Raw genomic sequence first — 26,027 nt, forward strand, 5'->3', positions numbered from 1 at the left:
AGGCTTTCTACGACCCGCTGATAGCAGAGCATCGTGTGGTAGGTGGCACCTTGTGTAGGAAATGCCAACGAGGCTGTGGGGACATCATCTTTGGATGACACTGGGCCTTCCCCAGAAAAGCACTGCTCAACTCATCAGCTGAGATGGAGATGTCAGACAGCTCCAGCTGATGGCTATTTTGCAGAAGACAGACCCAATGTGCTTACCACAAAGTACTCCAGCAGAAGGGAAATCCGACTGCCACCCAGAAACGTAGCTCCAGGAATTCCTATCTTGGCTTTTGGTACAGCTGTCTGATGCTTTCAAAAGTGCTCAGTAAATAAGGCAATATGAAAGTGATCCAGACCACTACTGATGCCTGAGGAAGTTCTGTGGAGCAGAGAAGCTGACTGAAATCACACTGTGAAAATACTTCATAACATCTCTAAAATTAGCAGGAGCTCAAGGCATGGGATCTAAGTACAGAACTGGAACACCACATTCCCATCTACACTGCAAGACAGACTGCATTTCAATCAGATTTGAGCCTCAACTTACTCACTGTAGGCATCACCTACCCTAGCACAAGGATTTCCAAAAGAGCTGAGAACTTCCCCCACCAGACTGATGGAACAGCACCAGCAAGAACACACCATGGTTGAGGTACTAATGATCTTCATTTGTTATTCACAAATAGAAAGAAAAAAAGAGTTCTTGTGGTACTTCTCAATCCAAAAAAACTCCTTTAAATATCAGTAATTGCATGTGTGGGACTACCTATGCCTATTTGCAACACAGAGAAGATGTGATGCACTTCAACAGAGCCACACATTTTTGTGCCTCTTCACTGGCTTAGGTTTACTACTTTGCCAAAAATAGACTGAAGCAAAGAATGATGTCCACCAATACCACAAAGCACACTGCCAAAATACACAAGGGCCCCTAGGAAACACACCAGGCGACACAGGGGAAAGAAAAGAGCATCCTTGAGTCAGTTTCTCTTACCTTTAACTTCAATAAAATAACAAACCCATTCATAATTAACTGCAAGGAAAATACCCATCAGATTGCAGAAGCCTTTGAGGCAGGATTTTCAGATGCAAGCAATATCCAGCAGACATATCCCCACTGCAAAGGACCAGCTTCTTTTGTTTTGCAGTTGCACTCATTCGAAGTGATTGTAACAGCATCCATCCGGGTGGCCAGGAGCTGAAGGTGGGGAACACAGGCACACGAGAAGCTGTTTCGTGTGCTCACATTGTCCTTCCCATGCTGTGACAGTCACCACCACAAGTTGGGAGGTTCCTCAGCCACTCTGCTTTTAAACAAGGTAATTTCATCCAAGTGTCGCATGGGGACATCTCTGATGACCTCTGTCAAGTCCTCGTGAAGCAGAGGGAAAATGACGACATTTAATGCTGGGCGATCCGCCTGGAAACTAAACCAGACACAGGTTATTAGCTGAGGAGCAATACAGATTCTCCAGTGCATTCTCAGAGGATTGCAATGGTGGGAGCATTGAGAAGTTGCTCAGCTGGAAGTCAAAACCTCCCACTCTCTTCTCCATGTGTCAGCAGGGAGTTGCAGCCCTTTCCAGCGAGCCTGTTGAGCTGACACAAACCCAGACTGGGCCTAACGTGAGGAGAGAGAGAAAGTTCTCAAACATTAATACAACATCTTGGTATTCTCAGAGGACCAGAGATCCTGGGCAAGATAACTCAAACCACCTACAAACCAGCAGCAAGTTGCAGAGCCATTAAGGAAACCAGGCCAGAGCAGTGCCAGGCATTCCCTGGGGGCTGAGCCTGGGATTATCGCTTCAGGCTGGGCTGTTCTGCATGCAGAGGCTGGGCTCTGCAATTAGAGCACAAGCAAGTTTAGAAAGCTCAGATCTGCAGATAAGCAGTAAGTGTGCACACACACACACACACACACACACACACACTCTGCAGCCTCCATATAAATCCAAACTGCAGAAAATCTCTCTTGGCACCACAGGAATTTGCCCCAGCAGAACCACACATGAGTATCACTGTTTGCTACTTGGAATTTTGGGTTCCAGTTTCTCAACCTACAACCTCCTGGAGAATCCTGTTCTCCTCTTGTCCTCCTCGTGCTTCCAGCCAACATCACACCACTAGGTCTGCCTTCCTGCACACAGCCCATAGCTTGTGAGCAGGGGGCCTGGTATGACAACATGAGAGAGGAGCAGCAGGGTTATAACTACAGAGAGAACAGCACAAGTTTAAGCCATTTATACAGGGTAAAAAGAACTGAACAAAAAAGTCTAGGTCCCCATCAGCAATACTCATAACTGATAGCAACCTGGTGAGTAAGAGAACATCAGAAAAGAGAAACAGTGTTGCTCAGTGTAGCACCACAAGAGTTCAGTCTTTTAAAGCTGGAGGTAAAGGAAAGTTAGGCTACACCTTAAGTCACACCCTTAAGATTAAAAGACTTCTGACTGTTAGCCCCATGCCACCAAGATGCCTTCTCCAAACCCTGTGACAAGGCCCAGTTCATTATCCCTCTAAAGGAGGCAGAGTCAAACTGCCAGCATCAGTCCCTTGAGGCTGAACCAAGTTGTGCCAGGTCGAAAAAGGAGTTCACTGCTCAGCATGCTTCTACACAGATGCATGTCTGGAAAATGCCCAGCCCATCTCCAGCACTGAATTGGCTCCAGATTCCTGGCAAATGGAGATGTGGCTGCTGGAAACACACTTGAAAACCCCAGGTAGCAATACCACCAGCTGAAGAAAAGGCCAGGAGACACTGGCACTTCCTGGGAGACAAAAAGGATGTTCCCATCCCACTGATGATTTGAAGCAGAGCCACCAAAAATGTAGCAGAGAAACTCGCGTTCCAGAGCTGGTTGCTTAGTACTGGTGGGTTAAATTAATTTGCCTGAACCCAAGTAGTTGCAGGAGTAAGGATCTCCAGCAACAAAACTACCCAGGGCAATTTTATCTCTTTCTGCATCGCAGCCCTGCCCTTCATGCCTCACGCCCTAAGGGCTGTCAGAAAAGGACACTGCTCCTCAAGTGGATCTGGGGGCTTGTGTAGGAGCCTACAAGAAATCAACCAGCAAATAACCACTGATCTGGGAGGCAGTTGGTAAAGCCTGCAGTGAAATTACATAAAAATACAGCAAATGTCTCTTTGATAGTCCCTCCTCTGCCTCAGCTCTTCATGTTTCTTATCCAACACCACAGTCCTGCAGAGAAAATCATGTTAATAGAGCAAGTTTACTGAAGTTCAGTGAGGAAGAAACAGTCATCTCCCCAAGGCAAAGAAACCTCTGCTTCTCTCTCTGTATTATGTAGGCTCACTCGTATTAGATCTCCATTCTGCTTCTCAGCATACACAAAATTGTAGTTTATAAGCAGCCTTTACATGCAGCTATAAAAACCAGAACCTAGACAAGTTTACATGACAATCTGCCACCAGGACAACTGGAAAAAATAAAACAAAACAAAACAACCAAAACTCCAACGCAGTAAATATACCTTGCAAAGAGCCTGGATTTATAGGAGAGGTTTGTACTTGATCTTTAAAAAAAAAAAAAAAAAAAAAAAAAAGCAAGCTTTGTAATTTTCTTCCCTCCACCCCAACAGGAAACTGTATGTTACTGCAAACCTTGTAAATTCCATACCCCAGCAAGTTGACGCCGGAGAATTCTTTCCATGTACAATTTGTGTGATTTAAGAAAGGGGGTGGGGGGTAGGAAAAAAAAATAAAACAATCCCAATCAAATGCACATGGCTCACTATTATTCTCAGCTAAACCTGCGTGCAAAGCCTCTCCTTTAAGTGCCCGTTAAAAAACACCCTGATTTTAACGAGCAGCTGTCATGATGTTAAACTGGGATTAGCAGCTCCCAAAAGCAAACTCCCTCTATGCAATCTCTGCTCCTTTAGTCCTTCCCCGGAAGGCAATTCCTTTCTTCATACACCTGTCCAGGTGGGCTAGATTAAGTGAGAAGCACTTAGAGCACTAGTTTGAAAGGCCCGGGGCACATGGGGGGGAATGGGGGGTGGGGAGGAGGAGATAACAAGAAGGGGAAGAGATTGAGTTAATGAGTTGCAGAATAGCTCCTGTTATCTTCTTGAGGGTTCTTTCCTCATTCCACACCTGGATGGACTTCAAACTGGATCTACCTCTGCAAGCCCAGGGCTCGTAAAATTAAGACCCGAAGGACAGAGAAGGATGTCGACCTGGGAAGACAAAAGAGCTGCAGTTTCAGACATGAAACCCTGCTTTTTTTATTTTTTTTTTCTCCAAGGGAAAAAAGCCAAGGATATGCTTGCTTGCTCTCTCCTACAAAACCTCCAGACTAAACTCATCATGATTAATTAAAGGAAAGCAAGTTTTCTAAGGCAACTGAGTAGCAACCCCTTGAAAACAGATCCTTTAATCAGAAACAACCAGTGGGATAACAAAGAAAATGCCTCCCCCTCCCCAAGTACATATTTTCCAGCATAGCTTCTGATCCAGCAGACTCAACACCAAACCAACAACCATCCAGTGGGAACTTTTCACAAGGAAGTCTATGAAGTGTCCTGGTTTGGATGTGAACACGGCGCAGGCCTGGCTTCAGCAGCCTGCTGGAATCAGGCATGGAGCTGGGAAACGAAAGCAGGGAGCAACCTGTGTCACAAATCCCTCCCAGCATCCATGGAGTTTTAACCTCACTCTGCACTTACACCTCGGAGGGGTTGTGTGTGGCTGAAAGGGTTAACGGTGCTTTGTTATTTGCCTCCAGAATTATCCCAGAACAGGTGTGGACTGGACACAGAAAGGTTATTTTCAAGTGAACAGCTTGGTAAATAGCCTAACACTACGATCTCAATTACTTCCAGCTAGCATGGCAGGATCCAATATGTAGGTCAGGGACAAAGTCAAAGAGAAAAAGTCTAAAGCAAGGCTGCACTTTGATCAGATTTCCTCGATTTTAGCAAGACAAAAGAGTCACTCCCTGGAATGCAGTTATCTCCCGGCAAACATTCTCTGTGTGTGTTTTTAGACATACCTCTAGAGAGGCCACCGGTCCCCAGGACTCCACCTGCTGATAGAGCTAAAGGGCAGCTCAGAGCCATCAGAGAATCTCATCAGCCAGCCTGTGAGGATGGATTATGCCCCACTGCATCTCTCTGCACCACACACCCTAGAAGACAACAGCTCCCCTGCGTTGGGTGCTGCTCAGACTTACCTTCCCTTACTTGTAAGGCAGCATTTGGGACTGAAGGATGCCTTTCCCCTTGAGATTTCCAGAGAAACCTAAGCCCTGTGCCAAATTCAGACGTTTCAGCACGTCCCACTGCACAGATGCTGGCAAGCAGGGCTAAGGGCACACAGGGTGGTATAATTAAGCACTGGCAGCAAAAGCAGCTCACACCAGATAAAACAAGGAAATGCGGTGTAGCAGGAGTGGATGAAGGCCAGAGCTTCCAGCTCCACAAACAGAGAGGAGCTTATGAGGAAAAGAGGCTCTAGAGAAAGAAGAGGACCAGGAGAAGCTTAATTTGGGGGAACATAGCAGAGAGAGGATGGAGTAGGTGTGGGCTCCAGTTTGCAGGACTCTCACAAATGCAAACCAACATCTGCTGCAGTCATGCACCTTCCCTTCCTCCATTTAGACTTCCCTTGGGCTGGTGACCTGCTTCTGGAGAGGCACAAGCTTCCCAAGAAAAAAGAATTCAGACCAGCTCACTTTTTGCCATGCACACAGCTCTTCCAGCCACAGGCACAAAGCCCTGTTAATCCCCTGCCAGGCACAGCCTAAGTCTGTTTTCTCTGGAAGGCTTGCTCACAGCTAAAAGTTCAAATGTGGCATCAGTCCTGAAAGCCAGCATACCTGAGCCAGGCTGGAAACTCCAATCCCTGAAGCATGGCATGGTGGAAGTGAAAGTGCCAGGACAAGCTGGAACAGCTGACACTGGCATGACCCAACACACATGCACACATTTTTCTCACCTCTTCACAGAAGGTCAGACAAACACCTAGAATGTGTTCCACTGGCCGTGCCCTGAACTCAGGACCAGGGAACTGCAAAGGCTCTCCTTGCTTACAGAGACTGCCAAAAGTGTGAAATGAAGCTTCTCCAGAGCATCTTCCAGACATGCTGAAGAAACTGTGGGTTGGGCTGGATCTCTGGAGGTCCCTTCCAACCTCTAACATTCCATGCTTCTCCAAGGCAGGGGGGACCCTTGCACCCCAGTCATCCCCCAGAAACCTCTCACAAGGGATCCAAAGCCTCCACACACTGACTCTGAAGCAGACCCATTCCTCAGTGCCATTCCCACTTCCAACCCTGCCAGAATACCCATGCTGAGCAGACTTCATTGTCTAACCTCCAAAACAGACTTCAAATGTTCTTGAGGAAAGCTGCTGTGATTCCTTCAGGCTGTTCTTAACTTTGCACAATGAGAGATTTCCTCCACAAAGTGTTTTCCTTTAAGGGTGTCCTCCACCCTCTCACATCCACATGGACAAAGTCGCATTCGCCCAAGGCTTGCAAGTTGCCCTCACCTAGAGCCCCATCACTACAGCCTCCAGCCTGAGACAGAAGGGGGTGGATGGCACTCTGGAAGCCATTCACACACAGCACTGCCAACTCTGCCACTGACTTCAACGCAGCATCCTCTGCCACTGCATCACGTCACGGAGAAGGAGCAATTCCCATCAGACTCACCCCGAGCAAAGGCAAATTACATCTCTCTGCTGTGGTTTCTCCCTGCAAGGCAGGAATGACACTGTTACTTCTCCTGTGAACTGAGGTTTCCATCAAGCACGCTCACAGATGGAGCTTCTTCCATTATTTTGCCAGCTGAACTCTGCATCAGTCAAATGTGACCGGACAATTAGAGGGGGAGGAACAAGAACCCAAAGTGCGATGCCAAGGCGCCCAGGACACGTCCTAGGGGAGTGCTCTGCCAGAGCAAGCTGAAAGTTATTTCCTAATCTCTTCCACAAATTAAAAAGCTACTGCAATAACTGCTCAATTAGATTTATTTTACTATGGAAATGCTTTAAAGCTGCAGTTAATGCTTCCGTTCAGCCTTTTACACCCCCATGAAGGGAAAGCACGACAGCACTATTCCAATATTATTACTCAGCCAAGAGAGGAGAGGACACTCCTTGAAACCTATTTCATGTACAAACCAATCTACCCACTGAGGAAGGACTCAGGACTGAATTCCCTGAGCCAGCAGTTAGAACATGCCATTTGGGTCAGCCACAGGAATGCATTTAAGAAGGAGCTGTGTGAGTAGCCCCTGAAGAAGATACCCTAATATGCCAAATGAGGGGAATGGTCTCACAAGCTGTGCTGGCTTGTAAAATACTTGAACACCACCCCTCCCATAAACAACACCCCTGGTAGAAGCAAAGGTGTCCAGGCCACACCTCAAGCAAAGTCAGCCTTTGCCAAGCCCGCCAAGGAATTCTTGGGTAACACAAGCTGACAAGGATGCAGTTTGTTATTCAATCTGTGACAGAATGATTCAGGGGTTTCCAAGAGCAGGAAATGAAACAGACAATGAAAGCTGGAACAGGATGCTAATGATTCACTACACCAGCCTAGCCATACATTAAGCCTTCTGCAATCAGATGCAGGGCCTGAGCCCACAACATGCTTAGGCTAGCGGAGTGGGACTGGCAGCTACTGAGCTGGGATCCAGGGAAGCCAGCAGTGCACTGAGAGGGATTCTTTCAAGGTCAGAAAGAAGAGAAGGTGGTGTAGAAAATGCAAAAGCAGCTTGAAAATATCTCAGCTAAGCCCTAGGTGGTGATACCAGCTTTTTGCAGTGTCACTCCAATTGCAAGCAAGGTAGGTGGGCAGTGCAGGAGGGACACTGGAGGGCTTGGCTGAATTCAAAGATGATTCTGCACTCACTCACTGCCCTAACAGCCCCCTCCCACCCAGCCTAACAGAGAAAAGGATTACCCAAAAGGGCTTTTCTGAGCATGAGCCCACCATGAAAATCCAGGCAAGAGGAATACTGCAAGGAGACATATCCAGGGCAATAGCAGCGAGGCAGGGGGGAAACACTTAGCTCTGAAGTAAGCAGAAATCCATTTGTGATAGTCCAATCCTGTGCTAAATGCCAGCAGAGGGACTGGCTCACTCAGCACTTCCCAGACACTCAGTTTCACTCCCATATTCCCACCTGAAAGCCCTATTTCTGCAACTGAAGCCCAGGAAGGTGCTTCATCCCTTCAGTGAACATCGTGGCTCTCACTACCACACAGGGCCACATTTTAAGAAAAGGTAAGATCCAGCCAAGAGTTTCATGTTAAAAAAAGACAATAACTGGGAGAGGAAAATTCAGGTAATGCCACAGAAGCTTGAATAGTAAGATCTAATTCAGACCAAAATAGCTGTTCCTGGAAAGTGGCAGGAGTCCTGTTGTGCAAGTCACTTCAAACTCAGCAGTGCTCACACCTGACACAGGCAGGAAGAGGAAGAGAAACTCTGACTTACCCTTTCTCTAGGTCTTGGATCCTCAGAATAGGCAGATTGGCCTAAAACTGGGATTCTCTGCACTCCACAGCACTGGTTAACCCTTGGAGTCACCAGAGTCACACAGTCTGCAAAGCCATTTGCTGGAGCCAGACAGCCACTGTGGCTAGAGGAACAGCAGCAGAGAGCTTGAGCTAGGACTGCCAACTCCTCCCTCCAACCCCACAGCTCTCAGGGGGTGCTGCACCAGCACCCCAGACAGCACCTTCTACATCATCTCTCAACAGCTATCAGAGCTCAGGAGATGACAACAGCTTCTGGGAGATGGAAGCAGCTGGGTGCAGCCACCCACCCACCTCCCCAAAACACACTTCAGTTGGTCCTTGACCTGTCTCCTCCTGACCACACTCTCTGCCATGGCTGAACCTGGAGTGCATTTCTGTAAATCACAACCCCCTCCCTGCCTTGATGCTTTCCCCCTATGTAAGAAGGATCCCCAAGGCTCTCAGATTTTTTAGTTTGCTTTGGGCTTGTTTTTTATTGTTGCTTTCCTGATCTTTTCCAAGGTGCTTATTCAAGGACTTTTCAAAGGCTTGCATTGTCAGTATTGTTTGTAAAGTCCTTGAAATCATTACAACGGTAGGAGCTATCCAAACATTTAAGCTAAAATCGACCAAATTCTAAAAGGAACCACACTGGAAAGGAAAATCTGTCCTTGAAGCCAAGGGGATAGTTGCCAAAGCATTTCCCACCCCCTCTCTTCCAGCCTGTTTTCTGCTGGTATGCTTCACCAGGAAAGCAACTTCTGCACACTGGTGAAGTGCCCACTAACCAAACCACGGAGTTGTGTCATCCAAATTCCTCGCCCGCAGGATTTCTAGGGCAGAGCAGCAGAGGCGTATAAATAAATCCCAGTACTTGGTATGCAGCGCACGGGCGAGCAGGGGGACACCTTCCATGGGTCACAGCTCCATCTACTGACTATGGCACAGCAGCACAGCCTGCAAACCCTCGGGAAAGCTGCCCCCGTCCCCCGCACCGACACACAGCTGCTTGCAAGCCTGTAGAAAGAGTCCCAGCACAGCAACTCGAAAGGGAGAAGCAAAGTAGACTGACCATGAGCCAGCAATGTGCTCTTGTGACCAAGAAGGCCAATGCCATTCTGGGCTGGATTAGAAGGGCTGTGCTTAGTAGGTCCAGAGAGACTCTCCTCCCCCCCTCTACTGCATCTGGAGTATTGTGTCCAGTCCTGGGCCCCTCAGTTCAAGAAGGACCTCAGGGAACTGCTTGAAAGAGTCCAGCACAGAGCCACAAAAATGCTGAAGGGAGTGGAACATCTTCCTCATGAGGACAGCCTGAGGGAGCTGAGGGCTCTTGAGCTTGGAGAGGAGGAGCCTGAGGGGTGACCTCATTAATGTTTGTAAATATGTAAAAGGTGAGTGCCCAGAGGCTGGAGCCAGGCTCTGCTGGGTGATGCCCAATGACAGCACAAGGGGCAATGGGTGGAAGTTGAGGCATAGGAAGTTCCATGGAAACAGGAGGAAATTTTTTTCACTGTGAGGGCAATGGAACACTGGAACAGGCTGCCCAGCAGGGGTGTGGAGTCTCCCTCTCTGGAGATATTCAGAACCTGCCTGGACGTGTTCCTGTGTGATCTGCCCTAGGTGATCCTGCTCTGGCAGGGGGGTTGGACTGGCTGAGCTTTGAGGTCCCTTCCAGCCCCTACCGTTCTGTGATTCTGTGTGAAATGACCCTTTGCTGCAAAGAAGCCTCTTGGCACAGCCAGCTGGTGCAGGGTCACACCTGAACATACAACCATGGGTCCACAAACTGTGACAGTTTGGTGTTTCTGGAATTGCCACATCAGTGGTTTTAGCAGAAGAGTTATTGAAACAAAAACAAGAGGTGCCTGGAGCCAAGCACTGTGGCAAAGTTAGGGTCTAAGCAGAAAAGGGAAAACATTGTGCTGGTTAGATTTGCTGCTATCTGAAGGGTGGCAGCAGCTGAGCATCATGTGGTAGGAAAAATAAACAAAAAAAAAAGTCATTTTACAGCAAAACCCAGACCAGACCACTGTCACATGTGAAATCTGAGGAAGATCAGGGGAAGTGGATGTGGATCACTCAAGCCACATCTCCCACTCTAACCACTAGGCTCTTCTCATATGCACAGAGTATCTCCCCCGAACCATAAAGGAGATCACCCCTCCCATTCACACAGAAGAAAGAAGAATAAAGAAAAAACACTACAATCATTTATCTGCCCAGAGGGAAGGAGTCTTCTCTAAAGCTCAGAGGAGACCTTGCCCTTGCAAGCCTCCTGTTTGCTGATGAGGGCTCCAGATGAGTGCTGTTCTGCTCGCTGTGTTTCGTTGCAAAAGAGGCAGAAGTGAATCAAAGGCTTTTAATGACTTCAATACACAAACTAATCTGTCCCAAATCGCAGCAAACCTCAACCAGAAAACTGCCCATGACAAAACTGGACACCCCAGGGCCTGGTTTAGAGCTGTCACAAGACAAACAGACATGAGAACAACTCTTTTCAGGGCAGTAGAACACAAATACATAATGCAATCCTTATTTTACAGTCAAGGGGAAGAGTTTGAGAATCACTTCAGGCTTTAAGCCATTAGTATGATGCAGGAGATTTAACAGCCAAGCTCCACATCCTCCATCTACCATCACCATATACCATCACCACACCTTCTATATGCATCATCTTCCAGTACAACCCTGTAGCCAAAACCAGTCTGTTCTCCCCAAATCAGTCCCAGCCTCATTTGTGGCCTGAATTCTCCTGTGCACCCATGTCTGAAAAAGGACTGAACTGCACTAGAAGGCATTTTCAAGTCCTCCCAGTCTACCACTTGCAGCAAACTATTGGTGCATTCCCAGACAGAGGCCTTTTCAGTTCCCACTCAATGTTTCTTCTCTTTTTAGAGGCATTTGGAGAGTGGGAATCACTTTGGTCTCATCTCCCTGCTCAAAATCAGCAATCACTTGGCTGCTCTCAGCCTAAACAAGATCATCTCCATAACCCTTGCTGGGACTCAAGGAATATGGATCAATTCCATAGAATCATAGCATTGTTTTGTTTGGAAGAGACCTTTAAAATCATCAAGTCCAACCATTAACCCAGCACTGCCAGATTACCACAAAGCACATCACTCAGCAACACACTTACACAGCTTTTCAATCCCTCCACAGATGGGGACTCCACCACTGCTCTGGACAGCCTGTTCCAGGGTTTGAAAGCCCTTCTGAGGAAGAAATTGCTCTTCATGTCCAACTCAAACCTCCCTTGGCACAACTTGAGGCCGCTTCCTCTTGTCCTATTCACTTGTTCCTTGGGAGAAGAGAATGACCTCACGCTCAAGAAAGGGAGCAAAGAAAGGTTCATGACAGTCTTGCCTTCCCTCCTCTTAGCCTGGAGAAGAGGAGGCTCAGGGGTGACCTCATTGCTGTCTACAACTACCTGAAGGGAGGTTGTAGCCAGGTGGGGTTTGGTCTCTTCTCCCAGGCAACCAGCACCAGAACAAGAGGACACAGTCTCAAGCTGCCCCAAGGGAGGTTTAGGCTGGAGGTGAGGAGAAAGTTCTTCACAGAGAGAGTGGTTGGCCATTGGAATGTGCTGCCCAGGGAGGTGGTGGAGTCACCATCCCTGGAGGTGTTCAAAAAGGGATTGGACATGGCACTTGAAGCCATGGTTTAGTCAGTCATTAGGTGCTGGGTGATAGGTTGGACTTGATGATCTCTGAGGTCTTTTCCAACCTTGTTGATTCTATGACTTTATGATTCTCACCTCCTCCTCCCCAGCCACTGTCTGTTTTTCCTGCACACAGAGCATCTGCACACATCCAAAAAGACCACCACCAAAAAAAAAAAAAAAAAAAAAGGCTAAATCACCTTATTTCACTCTGGCACAAGGACTGATAACTTCACACTTGCTGCCCAGTGGGCTCTTCCAATTTAAAACTTGGATTAGATAGACACTGGCAGCTCATTTTTAGAGGAAGCCACACTGTGGCTTCAGAGCCTTAACCACAGGTTTAAGCCACGAACTAGCTCACACCCAGGTTCTACTGCACAGCTCTTTGCCCTTGGAGAAGCAGACAAAACGCAGCCAAGAGAAAGCCAATCCCTGACCCCCTGAAGTCTGAAGGCACATTTGTGCAAGGATGAGGATGGGATCACTGGAAACAGTCACGTGGTTAAAGGCTCACTGATGGCTCGTGGAGGACTCCAGGCTTTGCTTGCACATCATTTTCTGTATTTGGTTCCTTCCATTTTATTACCAGAGACAGTTGCAGGAGAACTGGATCTTTGTTGCTTAGGAGAGCATCTGCTCCCACTGCTTATCCTCCTCCTGAAGTCGTAATCTTATGTGACATCAAAATCGTTTCCAGAACCACCAATTACAATGTCACAGAGGATTGTGACTTCAGGTGTAGAATTTGCAAGGGTGAGCAGAGGCTCCCTTCAGAAAAGCAAAAATAAAATAAAAACAACAACAACAACAAAAGAAACCTTCAAAAAGAGCCTGTTTTCATACAAATGTCTCTATTAATAAAACACAAAAGAAGAAAAATAACCTGACAGCCAGAACCATTGCTAAATATAAAAATAGGTTTTTAACATTTCCAGGAGGCATCAGCTGCTCTTTGGAAAGTTCCCAGGGTTTGAATTATTAAGAGGTACAGAATGTAGTGAGAATCCATCCACAATGGGAGAAAAAGAGGGAGAAAAGACTGCAGGACAGCCTATTTCTGCTCAGTAAGTGGATATTAGCATTTTGGCCAGCATTGCAGTGGCATCTCAGAAGGGAGAGCACAATAAAAAAAAAAAATACAAACCAAAAACCAGGAGCTGTGGATTTTGGGTTCTTTCTAAGGATCCCTGAAGCACAACCGAAATCAACCAAGAAATGTTTTTCAAGATAGGAAGCTCTGTGAAAAATAAACTCCAAGAACCCTCAAGACATCACAAGGAATTTACTTAGCTGTTTTCAACAACCACTACCCCAGAAGGACACAGAGCCTTTTAGAGGCAGCAGCAAACTGTCTGGTGTGTGGTTTGGTAGGTAGCTAATATAGTCATAGGCCCTTCTGGATTTGATCCGTGGAAAGAAGCCAAATGTAGTAAGTCAGTTTGAAGCTGGAGAAAAGGCTGGGGGGTGGGAGGAGCACCCTTTAGGATGCAGCAATAATGCTGTGTGATTTGAAATTTTTATTAGAGCTTAACAGAGCAAAGAAACAGTAGGTGACAAAAGAAAACAGACTGAAGGCGGAGAAAAAGCCTTACAGAAAAAAAAAAAAAACCAAAAACAAAAATACCCAATAAACCAACCAGTAATGGAAAGTCTGTTGCATGGGAAATATTTTGTAAGATGACTGCCACTATTAGGAGATTTCAAAATGCCAGGAGTAATTAAAAGCTCTCTTTTGAAACGCAGTTCACGGCTCACACACAAACGTTCCCCACCACGTGAGCCTCAGAACACTGCAAGGGGCCAAGCAAAATGCATTTAAGAACTGCCAAACGTGCAAAGGCAGTTTGTAGTGATTCTCCCCCCCTCACACACATCCCACCCCCACCAAGAGGAACCCTTCACAACAACCCTTTAAAGGCTTTGAATTGCGCTGCCAGGGGATTATCAGTAAGTGACATTTACAAGTGATTAGAGGACAGAGAATTATCTTAGTCACTTGCGAGAAAGGAGGAAAGCTTCAAGGTCAGATCTCTCAGTACTTAAAACGTCGGCAGATGTTTTGTTTGTACAAAAAGTGTCATTTGATTTATGATGGAGCTTTACATCCAGATCTTCGACTCAGCCAACAGAACTGCAGAGAACATGGGTGGGAAGGGAATCAAAAATTCATACAATACCTTCAAATATTTCACTGATTCACTCTTATTAAAATAAGAGGCTGGTTCACGTGCCAAGTGGTTACACAGTACCTATTAGCTCCCTGGAACAAGTGCTGCAAGCCATACAAACCTTGGCAAGCAAGGAAAGGGAGATAAATCTTCAACAGCTCCAGAAATCCCACATCAGCCTCTTTCTGTACTCACCTCCGGACAATAGATTGCTGGAGATTTCTGCAAGCAGTAAGAGATTCTCCCATAAACATGTGGCACATGATGACCTCAAGGCAGTTGGCCATGAATGACATCACTGCGTCAGACTGCAGAGTCCCGCTCCGGGAGACGATGCAAAGCCGCTGGAGCGAGGAGCAGTGACTCAGTGCCTGGAAGAACTGGGCACCTGCACAGAAGTATGGCTGTTCCAGCCTGCAGGAACAAACAAAGACAAGTCAAAGGGCAATCCACTCTTGGGCTGCTTTCAGACTACAGGGAAGGCAGGCAGCACCTTCATGGAGGCCTGGACAACGAAGCAAATGGTGTCCCCCCATCACCTGTTTCACTCACAAGTGATAACCTTCTACCTGCCTGTGCCAGCAGTATGGCCAAGCAAACCCAACAGTGCCAGCTCAGAACTCTTGCTTCTAGTTGCTCTTGAGTGGGGTGTGCTAAAGAGACAAGGATACAAAGAGGCAAGAAGGCCCTAAACTGCAGAATTCCAGTGCCCATTGGGAGCAACCCTGGTTCTGCAAGCTCTGCACAAAGCATTTTGGGGAAGATGAGCCTTAGGTCTGAGCAGCAGATCAGAGCACAGCCTGGTAGCTGATGTGGATACAGGGACTTACTGCTCCAGGGGACCAAACTGGTTATCTTCAGTTTTCTGCCTAGAGAGAAGCAGGAATGAAAAATCCACCCCACTACAATCACACATGGCAATGGTAGAACTTGGCTCTCTGAGCCCAACGGTGACCACAACCAGTCCTCCTCAGTCAGAGGATGGTAAGGGATCTCCCACAGGACAATCAATCCCATCATCAACCCAACTTTTATCTGAAACACCTGGCTCAGTGAAGAGAGACAGGATCCTCTATCATGGCTATCCACAACCTCACATCACACCCCAGAGCAAGGCAAGGAAATGACATGGAGAAGCCATGCCTGACCGACAAGCTGGAGCTCTGAGCTGGCACTCTTGGGTTTGCTTGGCCATCAGTGCTGGCACAAGCAGGTAGAAGGCTATCACCTGTAGTGAAACTGGTGATGTGGGACACCATTTGCTCCATTCTCCAGCCCTCCATCTTAACTAGCAGCATAACTGGACAACTCCTTCACACAAAGCAGTCTGCAGGAAGCAGAAACTGCTCGGGGCTGGTGTCACCAGGAGAATACATCTGCTTAGGGCAGATTTACTGCAGAGCCTCAGAGCACTTGGGAATCTCAGTCATTGGGTCAGCAAGGCTAAGAGCTCCAAGAAGGTTAATCCATTAGGTGGTAACAAGCTGTTGGTCCCAACCCGATCCGGATAATCTCTGTGCAGGCTTTTGTAGTACCCGGGGGTGTCTCAGCAATTTAATCCTGTTAATTGATAAATTCTGGTTGAGAGTCTCAGCCTGTGACTGCTGGTCAGGTAGCACTGCCTGAGGAGAGCCTAACAGCCCACGAGCACTTTTAATAGCTTTACATTAATATGAAGGAAAGGAGGAGAAGCCTCTCCAATTTTTCAACAGCGTTATTAGTCCATTGCAAACTCAGGACGAAAAGCAGAGAATCTCCTGGAACCTGGCAGCAGGTTTCTAGGGTAATCTCAGAGACAGAACAGCCACACTTGCAGTACTTCCTCTCACTCACTAGATGACAATGTTGCTTTGGAATAGCCTCTAAAGCTCCTTTCTCAGCGTGGAAAATGGAGAGGGGGGAAAAGCGGCAGAAGCAGTGGAACAGCAGTCAAATGAAAAGGAAACTACGTTATCAGGAGGAAGTGCTAAACGTTAAAATCCTCTTAAACCCATATAAAACCTGAGACTCGACTCAAGAAAGAACAATGACAGCTTGTGTGGCAACACCTGGTTGTTACAAGGAGACATCCTTGTCCATCCTTTATTCAGGGCTCCACACTGCCTCCCATCTTTATCACTCCTGGCCTCCATTTCAAAGTCTCTGGAAACTACAGGGTCTAGACTGAGCAAAGTAACTCTGCACACCCAAACCTCCTTCCCCAGATCTTAGCTCCTCCACAGCTCTTTGGTCTCCTGAAGATTAAAGATACATAACCCAAGCTATTAAACCACTGAATTTCCAACAGGTGCCATCTATTGGATGAGAGGCCACCACACTCCTTGCCCATTATAAATTGGAAGCAGTGGAAAATGAACACTCTCCTAAAGTGTTTCAGTTAGCCTGGCTCCCTTCCCTATCACAGTGCATCAGGAACATGCACACAAAGACTTGTCTCAGCTGACAAGCAGTGATTTTAGTCACACTGCCTCTGTGATCACAGGAGTGACCTTGCTGTTACTGCTGTTAGGCATTTTAGACCCATTTGTGACCAGATGATGACAGGGAGACTGACAAGTCTAGAAGTTTCACCAACAGAAGGTGATGTAAGGGAAAAAAAAATAAGAAAGAAAGAAAAAAAATAGGCATCTTTCTCAAGTAACAACATTTGTGTTCATATGCACTGGTGCATGGAAACCATCACAGTTCGTGCCCTTTGCTTTCACAAGCACATTTTGGCTAGTGTAAAGCTCCTTTGTGCACCTTTCAGAAACAGATCTTTGGTGGGATCCTTTAAATCTTAATAGGACAGGAACACCAAACTCTAAAGCTGGGATGTTTTCAATCTATTATCTATAAAAGGAAATAAAAATTTAAAAAAAAAAAAAAAAAAAAAAAAAGAGTCAAGATTTTAATTCAAACCAAAGGGAAAGGATTATCTCACTGGGAAACCTAAGGAGAACTCTGCATTATCTGGACATTGTAGGAGTCTCTTCCTTCCTGGAAATTTAAGAGAGGTGCATGCACACAGAGCCAAAAAAGCAGCAGGAGTACGAAGGCAAAGGCTGCTAGCTCCTAATTATGCAGCATCCACTCTTCCTTATCTAAAAGGAAGGCAGTTGCAGCACAGGGACTTTTTGCTCTTAAAACACTGCTTAAAGGGCATACCCTGAGCCTTTACCTTCCTGTTCTCCACAAGTCAAGAAGGAAAGTACCCAGTTTTCAAGCCATTGCAGCTCCTTTTGACCAGAACAGGAACACGTGCAGTTTTAACACCAGCTAAAACAAACCAGGCACTACATTTCTGGAAACCCAAAAACACAAGGGAGATGTGAAACAGCAGCCTCTCACCTGAGATCTCTCAAACACTTGCAGTGTTTCAGCATGTCCATGAGAGCAGACATGTAGCCCACTTTACCCATCATGCCCAGGTTGGCCAAGGAAAGAGTCCGCAACTGCTGGCAGTGCAATCCGATGCTAACGAGCCCGGAGCCAGTGAGAATGTTTGGCAGTTGTGCTAAGGTGAGGCTCTGCAAGTAAGTCAATTGGCTAATGGCAGCCACCTCTGAATCCCCCACGCTTTGTGCCCGGACACAAGGAGGCAACGAGTTGCGAATTGCAGGCTCGTTGCGGGGCATGGCAGAGGAGAAACTGGACCCAATTATTTCCAAGGTTTCCAAGAATCGGAGGCTTCCCATCAGAACCCAGAACACCGAAGACTCTATCTTCTGATTTGCCTGGTCTGCTAAGTTCCTTGGACATGCCTGTATCCCAATCCGAACTTTCCTTCCAAACGTTTGGGGCACCAAATTGGACGCTGTGGGAGGCTTTTCCACATTCACAGCAACATTTGTGATGGAGCAAACCGGCAGTGCTAAGGAGAGCAGGTGCTTTAGCCTGGACAGAAGCTGGCACAAGTGATTCCCTATGCTTTCTGAGCTGTGGTGGTGAGCTGCTGAGAGGTTGAGGTGTCTCAGGTTGCAGCAAGACACCACCAGGCTTTCCAGAATGCTGCTGTCAATGTCGTCTTCTGCTTTTCGAAACAAGGACTCCGGAGCCAGACAGTGAACGCAGCCACTGAGATTCAAACTGGTCAAGCTTTTAAGATCCTTCCCACCATTAATAACCCTCTGGATCAGGTGACCACCAGACAAGGTGCATCGGCTAAAGCTGAAGTAGAAAGGGTTGTTGAACTTCAAGTGTTGCAGGAGCCCAGAGCCATTAATCCAGGCTTTGGGCAATTGTAAAGCATCCAGACGTACATTTCTGGCCATAGAGTCCAGGAGGTTTTTAGTGGCTCCTGTCTCTGCAAAGCTACCGGGGGCAGAAATGAGGAAGGCGTGAAGGTTCTCAGGTGTCCGATCACTCAGCACAGCCAAGTACAGCCTCACCACCTCCTGATTAACATAGCCAGGAGCCAGCCTGGCGTAGAAGACACGGAGATTCTGGTAATGGGGCACATTGCTCTCACCTACCATCAGCTGCCCAGAGAGCATAAAACCTTCTCGGGATCGATCGAGGATCTCGAAATAAAGCAGCAGTTTCTCCAGGCTAGTGCAGCAGGGGACAACACCGTAGGATGGCGTGAAGAGGGTTTGCTTCAGCTCTGAGACGCGGCTGAGAGTGGCTTTGCACTCACTGCTGAGCTGGCTGGCATCGAAACCTGGGTTCACGTCTATGGCCAGGGAGCGCAGGTGCTGGAGCGTGGACAGCATCTTTGAGAGACGGAGGGAGGTGACGTGACACCCAGACAAGTTCAGCTTGACCAGGTTCTTGCATCGTGTTACGTGGTCAATAGTGGAGCTGGGCAGCCAATAGCACCCAGACATGTTCAGCTGGTAAATCTCTTTTCCGATATCCCTCATCAGTTGCTTCACTTTGTCTTTGTTTACCTGTACTCAAACAAAACCACATTCAGTGAGATATATGGCAATGGTGTGCCCTGACTCAGTTTCCCACCTGAAGAGTGGTTAGCACTTAGATTACATGGCTCATCCAAAGGTTTCAGGGTCGCTAGTACAGTCTAAGAATTATCATCCTGCTGGGAGCTGGCTTAGCATGCCATGCTTTGGACTCTTAAGATTACCCTTCCTTTAGCTGCTTAGCCTGTGCAGTTCTGCATTACTGACTGTGAGGCCAAATCTGTTCAGCAACTGACAGTCAAATGGAGGAGCATCTCCATTTTCTGCATTACTGACTGTGAGGCCAAATCTGTTCAGCAACTGACAGTCAAATGGAAGAGCATCTCCATTTTCTAACAGCAAAGATGTTTCAACAGGACTAGCTATCTACAGAAACTCAGATTGAAAGAAGAATATTTCCATTTTCCTTCATCTAGTTTCCTCTTTGGGAAATGAGGAAGAGAGGCTTCCCCTTGCCTGCACTTGGTGATACAGTCCTTCTAAAACTTACCACTCTTCATTCCCAAGCTTTATTAATGTTATAGCACACATCCAATTTCTGGCTTGAGCTGACTGCATGCCTGACAGCACTATGCACAAGATTTTTCTGCACAACAACATGGAAAATGTATTTTGAGAACGTGGTAACTCTGCACAGCCACAGCGGCAAATGGGAAGTCACGTTTACTTTCATTTTAGCTTCCAGAAAGACAGAGAAGAGAGTTTTCACTGACAGTATTTTATATAACTGAGGGAGCACAGAGCTGTTCTAACAAAGCATTCTGGAAAACAAATGCTTTTATAAAACAGTTTATTGTTTATTTGATTTCAGAGTTCAAGAGCATTTCATTTATGCAAACGTACTGGAATGTTCTACTTGTTGGCATTTTTTCCAGCAGTCATTTTTGTCTTCAGAGCTAACAGAAGCCGTAAGTTACTCTCCCTACCTTATAGTCTTTCTGAAGTAAAACTGTATGGGTCAGACTCTTGTCAAGGCAAAGTGTTGCAAGTTTCCTGCAGGTTCTCCTGACGTTCAGGACGAGGTCAGTAGAAGGAACGTAACTGAGGATGTGCAAAAGGATCTCATCTGAGAAATCCATCAAGTTGACACCATTGTTTTCCTCCTCACTGTCCCCACTTACGATCTCCTGAGGGGAATAAAAGAAAAAAAGAAAAGAAAAAATAAAAGCTACTGGCTCAGAAATCTCATAAATGCTTTAGAGAAAGCAGATACTCCCAAGTCTTGTAAGGATTTATAAAGTGAGACAAAACAGAAACACTTCAATCTTTAAGTACTTCCACCTGCCCAAAGAAACCACAAGCATTCCCCTTAAAAGGCATTATGGAGGTAGAGCAAAACTTCACACAAAGCCACAGTACTTTCACTTACTCTTTTGCTGCTGGCTACTTCAGAATGTGAAGGAAAAAAAAAAAGGTTTGCGTTCATTCCACTTTTGCCACTTACTTTGTAATTGGAAAAGTGATCATCCCTGATTCTTTCTAAATATAATACAGCAGCCTCTTTCTACACCTTTCCTCTAAGTGCCATCCAATTCAGTCTCCTTTAGGAGTTATATAACCATATACAGAGCTGGATAAGTAGCTAGACAGAGAGATCCACCCAAACAAAACTGCAGTCCAGCATCAGCTCACCCGCAGCTCCTCTGCAACAGGCATAAATCTTAACCATATGAAGCCACATAGCTGACAGCTGGGCTCCAAGAAACCCTTTGCTCCTCCACCCTAATTCCTTCCTTCAACACTGGGGTGACAAGAGGCACCCTAAACCCACCACTACCATCTTGACAACAAGGTAAGAGGATGCCCAGAGCCTTGTGTCGTACGGGAACACGACATGGCCCCCATCTTTAACAGCACCACCTTCAATGAAGCTCCAGTTGGCATTAATGCCATGGCATTCCCTGAAGGGAAGGGGGGAGCTGGCCGCACTTCACAATTCACAAAACGTAAATCCTCCCCGAAAGGCACACCAGAGAAGAAGGCGATTTCGGTGTCTACACCCAGCCCCATCAGACGGCGGCAGGGCCGCCTAAGGGACCGGCTCGCCGAGGCCTCCCCACGCCAAGCCTCGCAGGGACAAGGGGCATCGGAACGTCCCGGTCGCACCGCCACCATCCGAATCCCCTCACCTCCCCGGGGTCCGGCTCCAGCCCCTCTCGCCTCCCCTCCATCCTGGAGCGGGGCTCGGCTTCCCCTCCAGCCCCAGTCTGGGGAGACGCCGGCGGAGAACGAGTCCTGGTTAACGGCTGTCCGAGAGGTCGGGACAGAAGGGGAAGCTCTGGGCGAGAAGAAACCGCCCCCGCAGCCCGCCTCAACTCACCTCTCCACAGCGGAACATGGCGGCGGCTGCGCGGTCTTGCCGCCACCGCCGCCGCCTTCCCCGGGTACCGCTCAAACCAGCCGCGTCCCGGCCTGGCTCCCCGCCGGCCCGGCCACCGCACGGTTCTTCCGGCGCTGCCATGACCCAGCTTCCGCGGCTCGCCACACCCCCACCGCCCCTTCAGCCTCCCCGCGCCGCCATCTTGAGCGTGGCTCCGCGTGCGGCGGGAATATGCTCGGCGCCATCTTGAGAGTGGCGCCGCCATGATGGGAGTGGCGAGGCCATGTTGGGCCGTCTGTCTGCTCACACATCGATTTTCTTTGACGGAGCCCTCATCTTGGGGGCGGCAGTGATCTGCGGAGAGGAAATCCCGCTCCTCTGCCCCAAGGCCACCAGTGCTGAGGTGTCGGAAACAGCAAGAGCAAGGCGAGAGGCTGCTTGACCTCCTCCGCCCTCGGCAACTCCCAGCCTGTGGCACAGTACCACCCTAACAGCTGACTCACGCCCGGCTCTCGCCCCACAGATCTCTGAGTCGGCTCCGAATGTGTAAATCCGCCCTGCGAGGAGCCGCGGGGCACGGCAGTGACTCAGCGGGCGAGCCGGGGCCAGGAGGGAGCCCCACCGGTTTGGTGGGACCCTGCCTCTGGGCTGTTGTGCAGCCCTCGGGGCGCTCGCTGGGTTAGCGCCGTGGTGTTCCGAGCAGGTGGTGAAACGTTTGGGAGAACGATCCTTTCCCAGTTCATGCTGTGAATTGGATGCTGTGGGTTGGCCAACAAAGTGATCCAAAATGATCCTCTGCCGTGAGGACAGGCTGAGAGGATTGGTAGTGTTCATCCTAGAGAAAAGAGCACTCCTCGGAGACCTTATTGTGGCATCTCAGTACTTACAGAGGTTTCTGAGAAAGGTGGGGACACCCTTTTATGCAGTGCCTGTTACAGCAGGACAGGGAGTGAAGGTTTGAAGCTAAAAGAGGGAGATTCAGGCTACACAGAAGGAAAACATTTTTTACACTGAAGATAATGAGACACTGGCCCAGGTTGCCCAGAGAGGTGGTAGATGCCCCGTTCCAGGTCAGGTTGGACAGGGCTCTGAGCAGCCTGTTCTAGTAGCAGATGTCCCTGCTGACTGCATAGGGGTTGGACTTGATGGCTTTTAAAGGTCCCTCCCAACCCAAACCACTGTGATTCACTGAAGCAGCCGGGACATGGAAGACAACACCACCCACAAGCACTGAACAAGCTGGTGCCGACAAGCAGGCTGCATGTGTCACCCCCTCCCAAGAAAACCCTGAACACGAACCTGACAGCTCCAGGTTGTCATGTCGGCAATAATCACCACTCTGGGGTCTAACCAGGCTAAGTGTTCTAACTTTGGCTGTGAGATATGATCCTTCCACTTTGCTGATGCACAAAGGGCCAGGCAGAAGTCATCCAGAGCTGCTGTGAGCACAGCCATTGCACACAGCCACATCCAAGCTGGCTCAGCAATCTTAGCAACTCATCCCAAATCTCAAGTATGGACAGGACTGGAGGGCTGGAATTTCCAGTTATGTGTATGCTCTGGGAATTTTGTTCATAGAAAATGTGTTTTAAAGATGACCCACAAAGGAAGATGAATAGGTTGCTGCTTTCTGCCTGTTTGTTGCCATTTAAGGCCATGAATTAGATTAGGGGTGGACTGGGGGGTTCACTTAGGAATAGCAAGTGTCTCAAATCTTGATGACCTGTTTTGCTTCTAGGCTTGTGAGAAGGCTCTGAAGTTGAAGAGGAAAACCTCTCTTAGCCTTTAGATGAGAGAGAGCCTCACTAGAGAATCTGTACCTGCTTTGTTTGTCATGTGTTTCACTTAAATAGAAGGTGATGACATTAAATCTGGAGGCCCTTTAGTCAAGACTGACTCATTTGGCATCTGGGAAAAATACCAACCTGCCACATTTGCAGTCATCAGAGAGAGCAGAAACCGGGTGGAGGAGACCTGCATTTCCAATGCAAATGTAAATAAAGACATCAAGGCCCCTAAGATGAATAAAAGCCCTGCCCAAAGACCCAGATGGAGCAGGCTGAGTTCAGATTAGCCACAGGTTCCCTCCAGCCCTGGGGACCAGACAGCAGTTGACACCCCTGAATAAGAACCATGAACAGTGGTAGGTATGAGAACCTCCTGAGGAGAAATCAGGCTTGCAGCAGTTCATAAGAGGAGATGCTCTTGAACTCATGATCCACCAAAAAAATGAGCAATGTGGTGAGGAGGTTGAACACAAGGCAGCAACAGGACATCAGATGAGTGGTAAATGAACAACTACACCACTCTGTGCCATTTCTCTGGATAATTGTTGGGAAGTGGACAGCCAGTATGAGAAGAAACCCTCCCTGCTGCACCTCACTTCAGGAACAGTCTTCTCAGTGTGGGCACTTGGGAGCCATCTGTGAAGAGGGGTTCAGCTCAGGGCTGGGCCATCCCAGGGCAGGCTTTGTTTGGTTTATGACTAACAGAGTTCTCTCAGGCCAAAGAAGGCAGGCACATCTCGTGCTGTCACAGTCCAGAAGGGCAAACAAACAAACAAATACTAGCATCAAGATATTTTGCTCCGTATAAGACAAATTCTCTTAACTGTTCAAGGCCAGACTGACCTGGGGATTTTGTATTTTCCCTCTAAAAAGTCATTTCTCTCTTCTGATTTTTAAGACTGATACAGTCTGGACATCTCATCTCTTTGTCAGCAAGGCTAAAGCCCAGCTGGACTGCAGTGGCCAGAGCACTTGGTATGCTTGTGCAGACTGCTAGCTCCACCGCTGTGATTTTCAGTACTTGACATGGTTTAATACCCTGAGGCTGGCTAAAGTAGATTACAGATGGGTGTAATACAAGTCAGGGCAGGCTCCAGATCAACAATCCCTCTGAAAAGACCAGCTTCAAAAACCAGGACTACTCCTGCCCCAAGCACAGCTGATAGCCACAGTCCCATCCCTGGACTTGGGAAGCCCATTGTCTGGAGCTGACACTTTGCATCCTCAGAGGGGACTTCTGCAAGGAGGTCAGTTTTGTTCAGATGCTCCTGGGACTGCTGTGTGCAGCCAGCTGGCAGCTCTCCTGAAGAAGCACACACTCGATAATGAGAGAATGGGACCCCCCTCACAGCCATGGATCCTTCTGAGACACTGAGGCCCTTCAGGGCTAAAGCCCCAGAGCCACAACAGTCTCCTTTGCCAAGGACATCACTAATTCCTGATGGTGGCTTGATTCCATAAGCAGCTCAATGAGGTGACTTTCCAGGTCACTAGTTAATTGCAGGTGAAGTGTCAGTGACTGTCTCTAGCAAGAGGGAAAGTTGAGAGCTCTGGGGGAAGAAAGGGTGTAAAAAACATGCTTGCTCAGCTCCATATAGCTGAGCCAACTGCCCCTGGGTAGCTAAAGGGAGGCAAGAAAGGGCTGGGTGGCTTGCAAGGATTTTCAGCCAAGTTCTGCTGCCTCTGCAGTCTGGGAAATTCTGGTAGGTCACCACTGCTGAGCCAGGCCGAGGGGACATGCTCAGCCTGGCCCACGGGTGGCCATTTTAAACTCTCTGGTCCCCGAGTAGGGCCTGCTATCTGTGTGCTGAGGAGGAGGTAGCCAGGGGACTGATGATTCCCTATACAGCTCCTTGAAATCTTGTCCATAGCTGGTGGCTTCAAGAGCCAGGATACGGCTAAATTAAGTCTTCTACCACCCTTCCTGTGACATGTCCCTCAGTATCTCCCCACCTCTGGGAGAACTGAGAACCCTAAAACACAATGACAGAGAAACTGTGGTTGAAAAAAAAAAAAAAAAATCCCCTCTCTTCCAGTACCTGGTGTGCCTGAGAGGAAACCACCCCAAGTTCCCCCCTGCTCACCAGAGTCGGGAGCAGTGAGTAATGCTCGCAGGCTTCCTTGCACTGCACCAAATTCTTTTCTCCAGCATGTAATGGCCCAGAGGAGGAATAAACCAATCCTTGCTGGAGCAGTCTGCAGAGGAGCTGTGCAGGCCACGGCCTTGCAGTGGAGAGGTGTTCAGAAGGGTTGCGAAAGTCACAGCCTCATTTTATTGGGGGCTGGTGGCCTGGAACAGCAAGTGAAATGAAAGGAGAAGAATCATCCTGCAAAGTGTTAACTGACAGAAAGCCTCAGCTGCTGTGCTCTGAAGCATGAAAATCATCCCAAATCCCCTGAGCCCAGCAACCAGCACCAGCCCATTGCTCAAATTCTCCCTGTGCCCACACCTCTGCCTGCCTGAGCTGCTCTTGGCTGTGGTGTTTTGCTGCCCTGTGGTTTCTCCTCACTGCCACCATCATCTCTTCTCTCAACACATTTTTCCAGTGGTCAGTGACCATTTTGAGGAATGCTGAAGAATGGTGCCCCATTTCCCTGTTACCATCATCTCTTTTTGCCTCCTGGCCCTTTTCCTGCTCCACTCCCACCATCTCTCTCCCCAGGAGCTGCCATTGCCTCCTCCTCACCTCATTTCCCAAAGAC

General features: G+C 48.1%; 1 protein-coding gene across 1 annotated transcript; it reads right to left on the reverse strand.

Moving 5' to 3' along the window:
- Positions 1-1,237: 1,237 nt before the first annotated feature.
- Positions 1,238-20,293, reverse strand: FBXL18 (F-box and leucine rich repeat protein 18). Its single transcript, XM_054391139.1, has 4 exons — positions 20,144-20,293; positions 17,647-19,187; positions 14,512-14,730; positions 1,238-1,417 (listed from the first exon to the last, which is right to left on the reverse strand). Exons 2-4 carry the CDS (start codon positions 19,158-19,160, stop codon positions 1,261-1,263), a joined length of 1,890 nt encoding a protein of 629 aa, XP_054247114.1. The 5' UTR covers positions 19,161-19,187; positions 20,144-20,293; the 3' UTR covers positions 1,238-1,260.
- Positions 20,294-26,027: the final 5,734 nt, after the last annotated feature.

This window comes from Indicator indicator, chromosome 22 (genome assembly GCF_027791375.1).
Source record: "Indicator indicator isolate 239-I01 chromosome 22, UM_Iind_1.1, whole genome shotgun sequence".
Lineage (NCBI taxonomy): Eukaryota > Metazoa > Chordata > Aves > Piciformes > Indicatoridae > Indicator > Indicator indicator.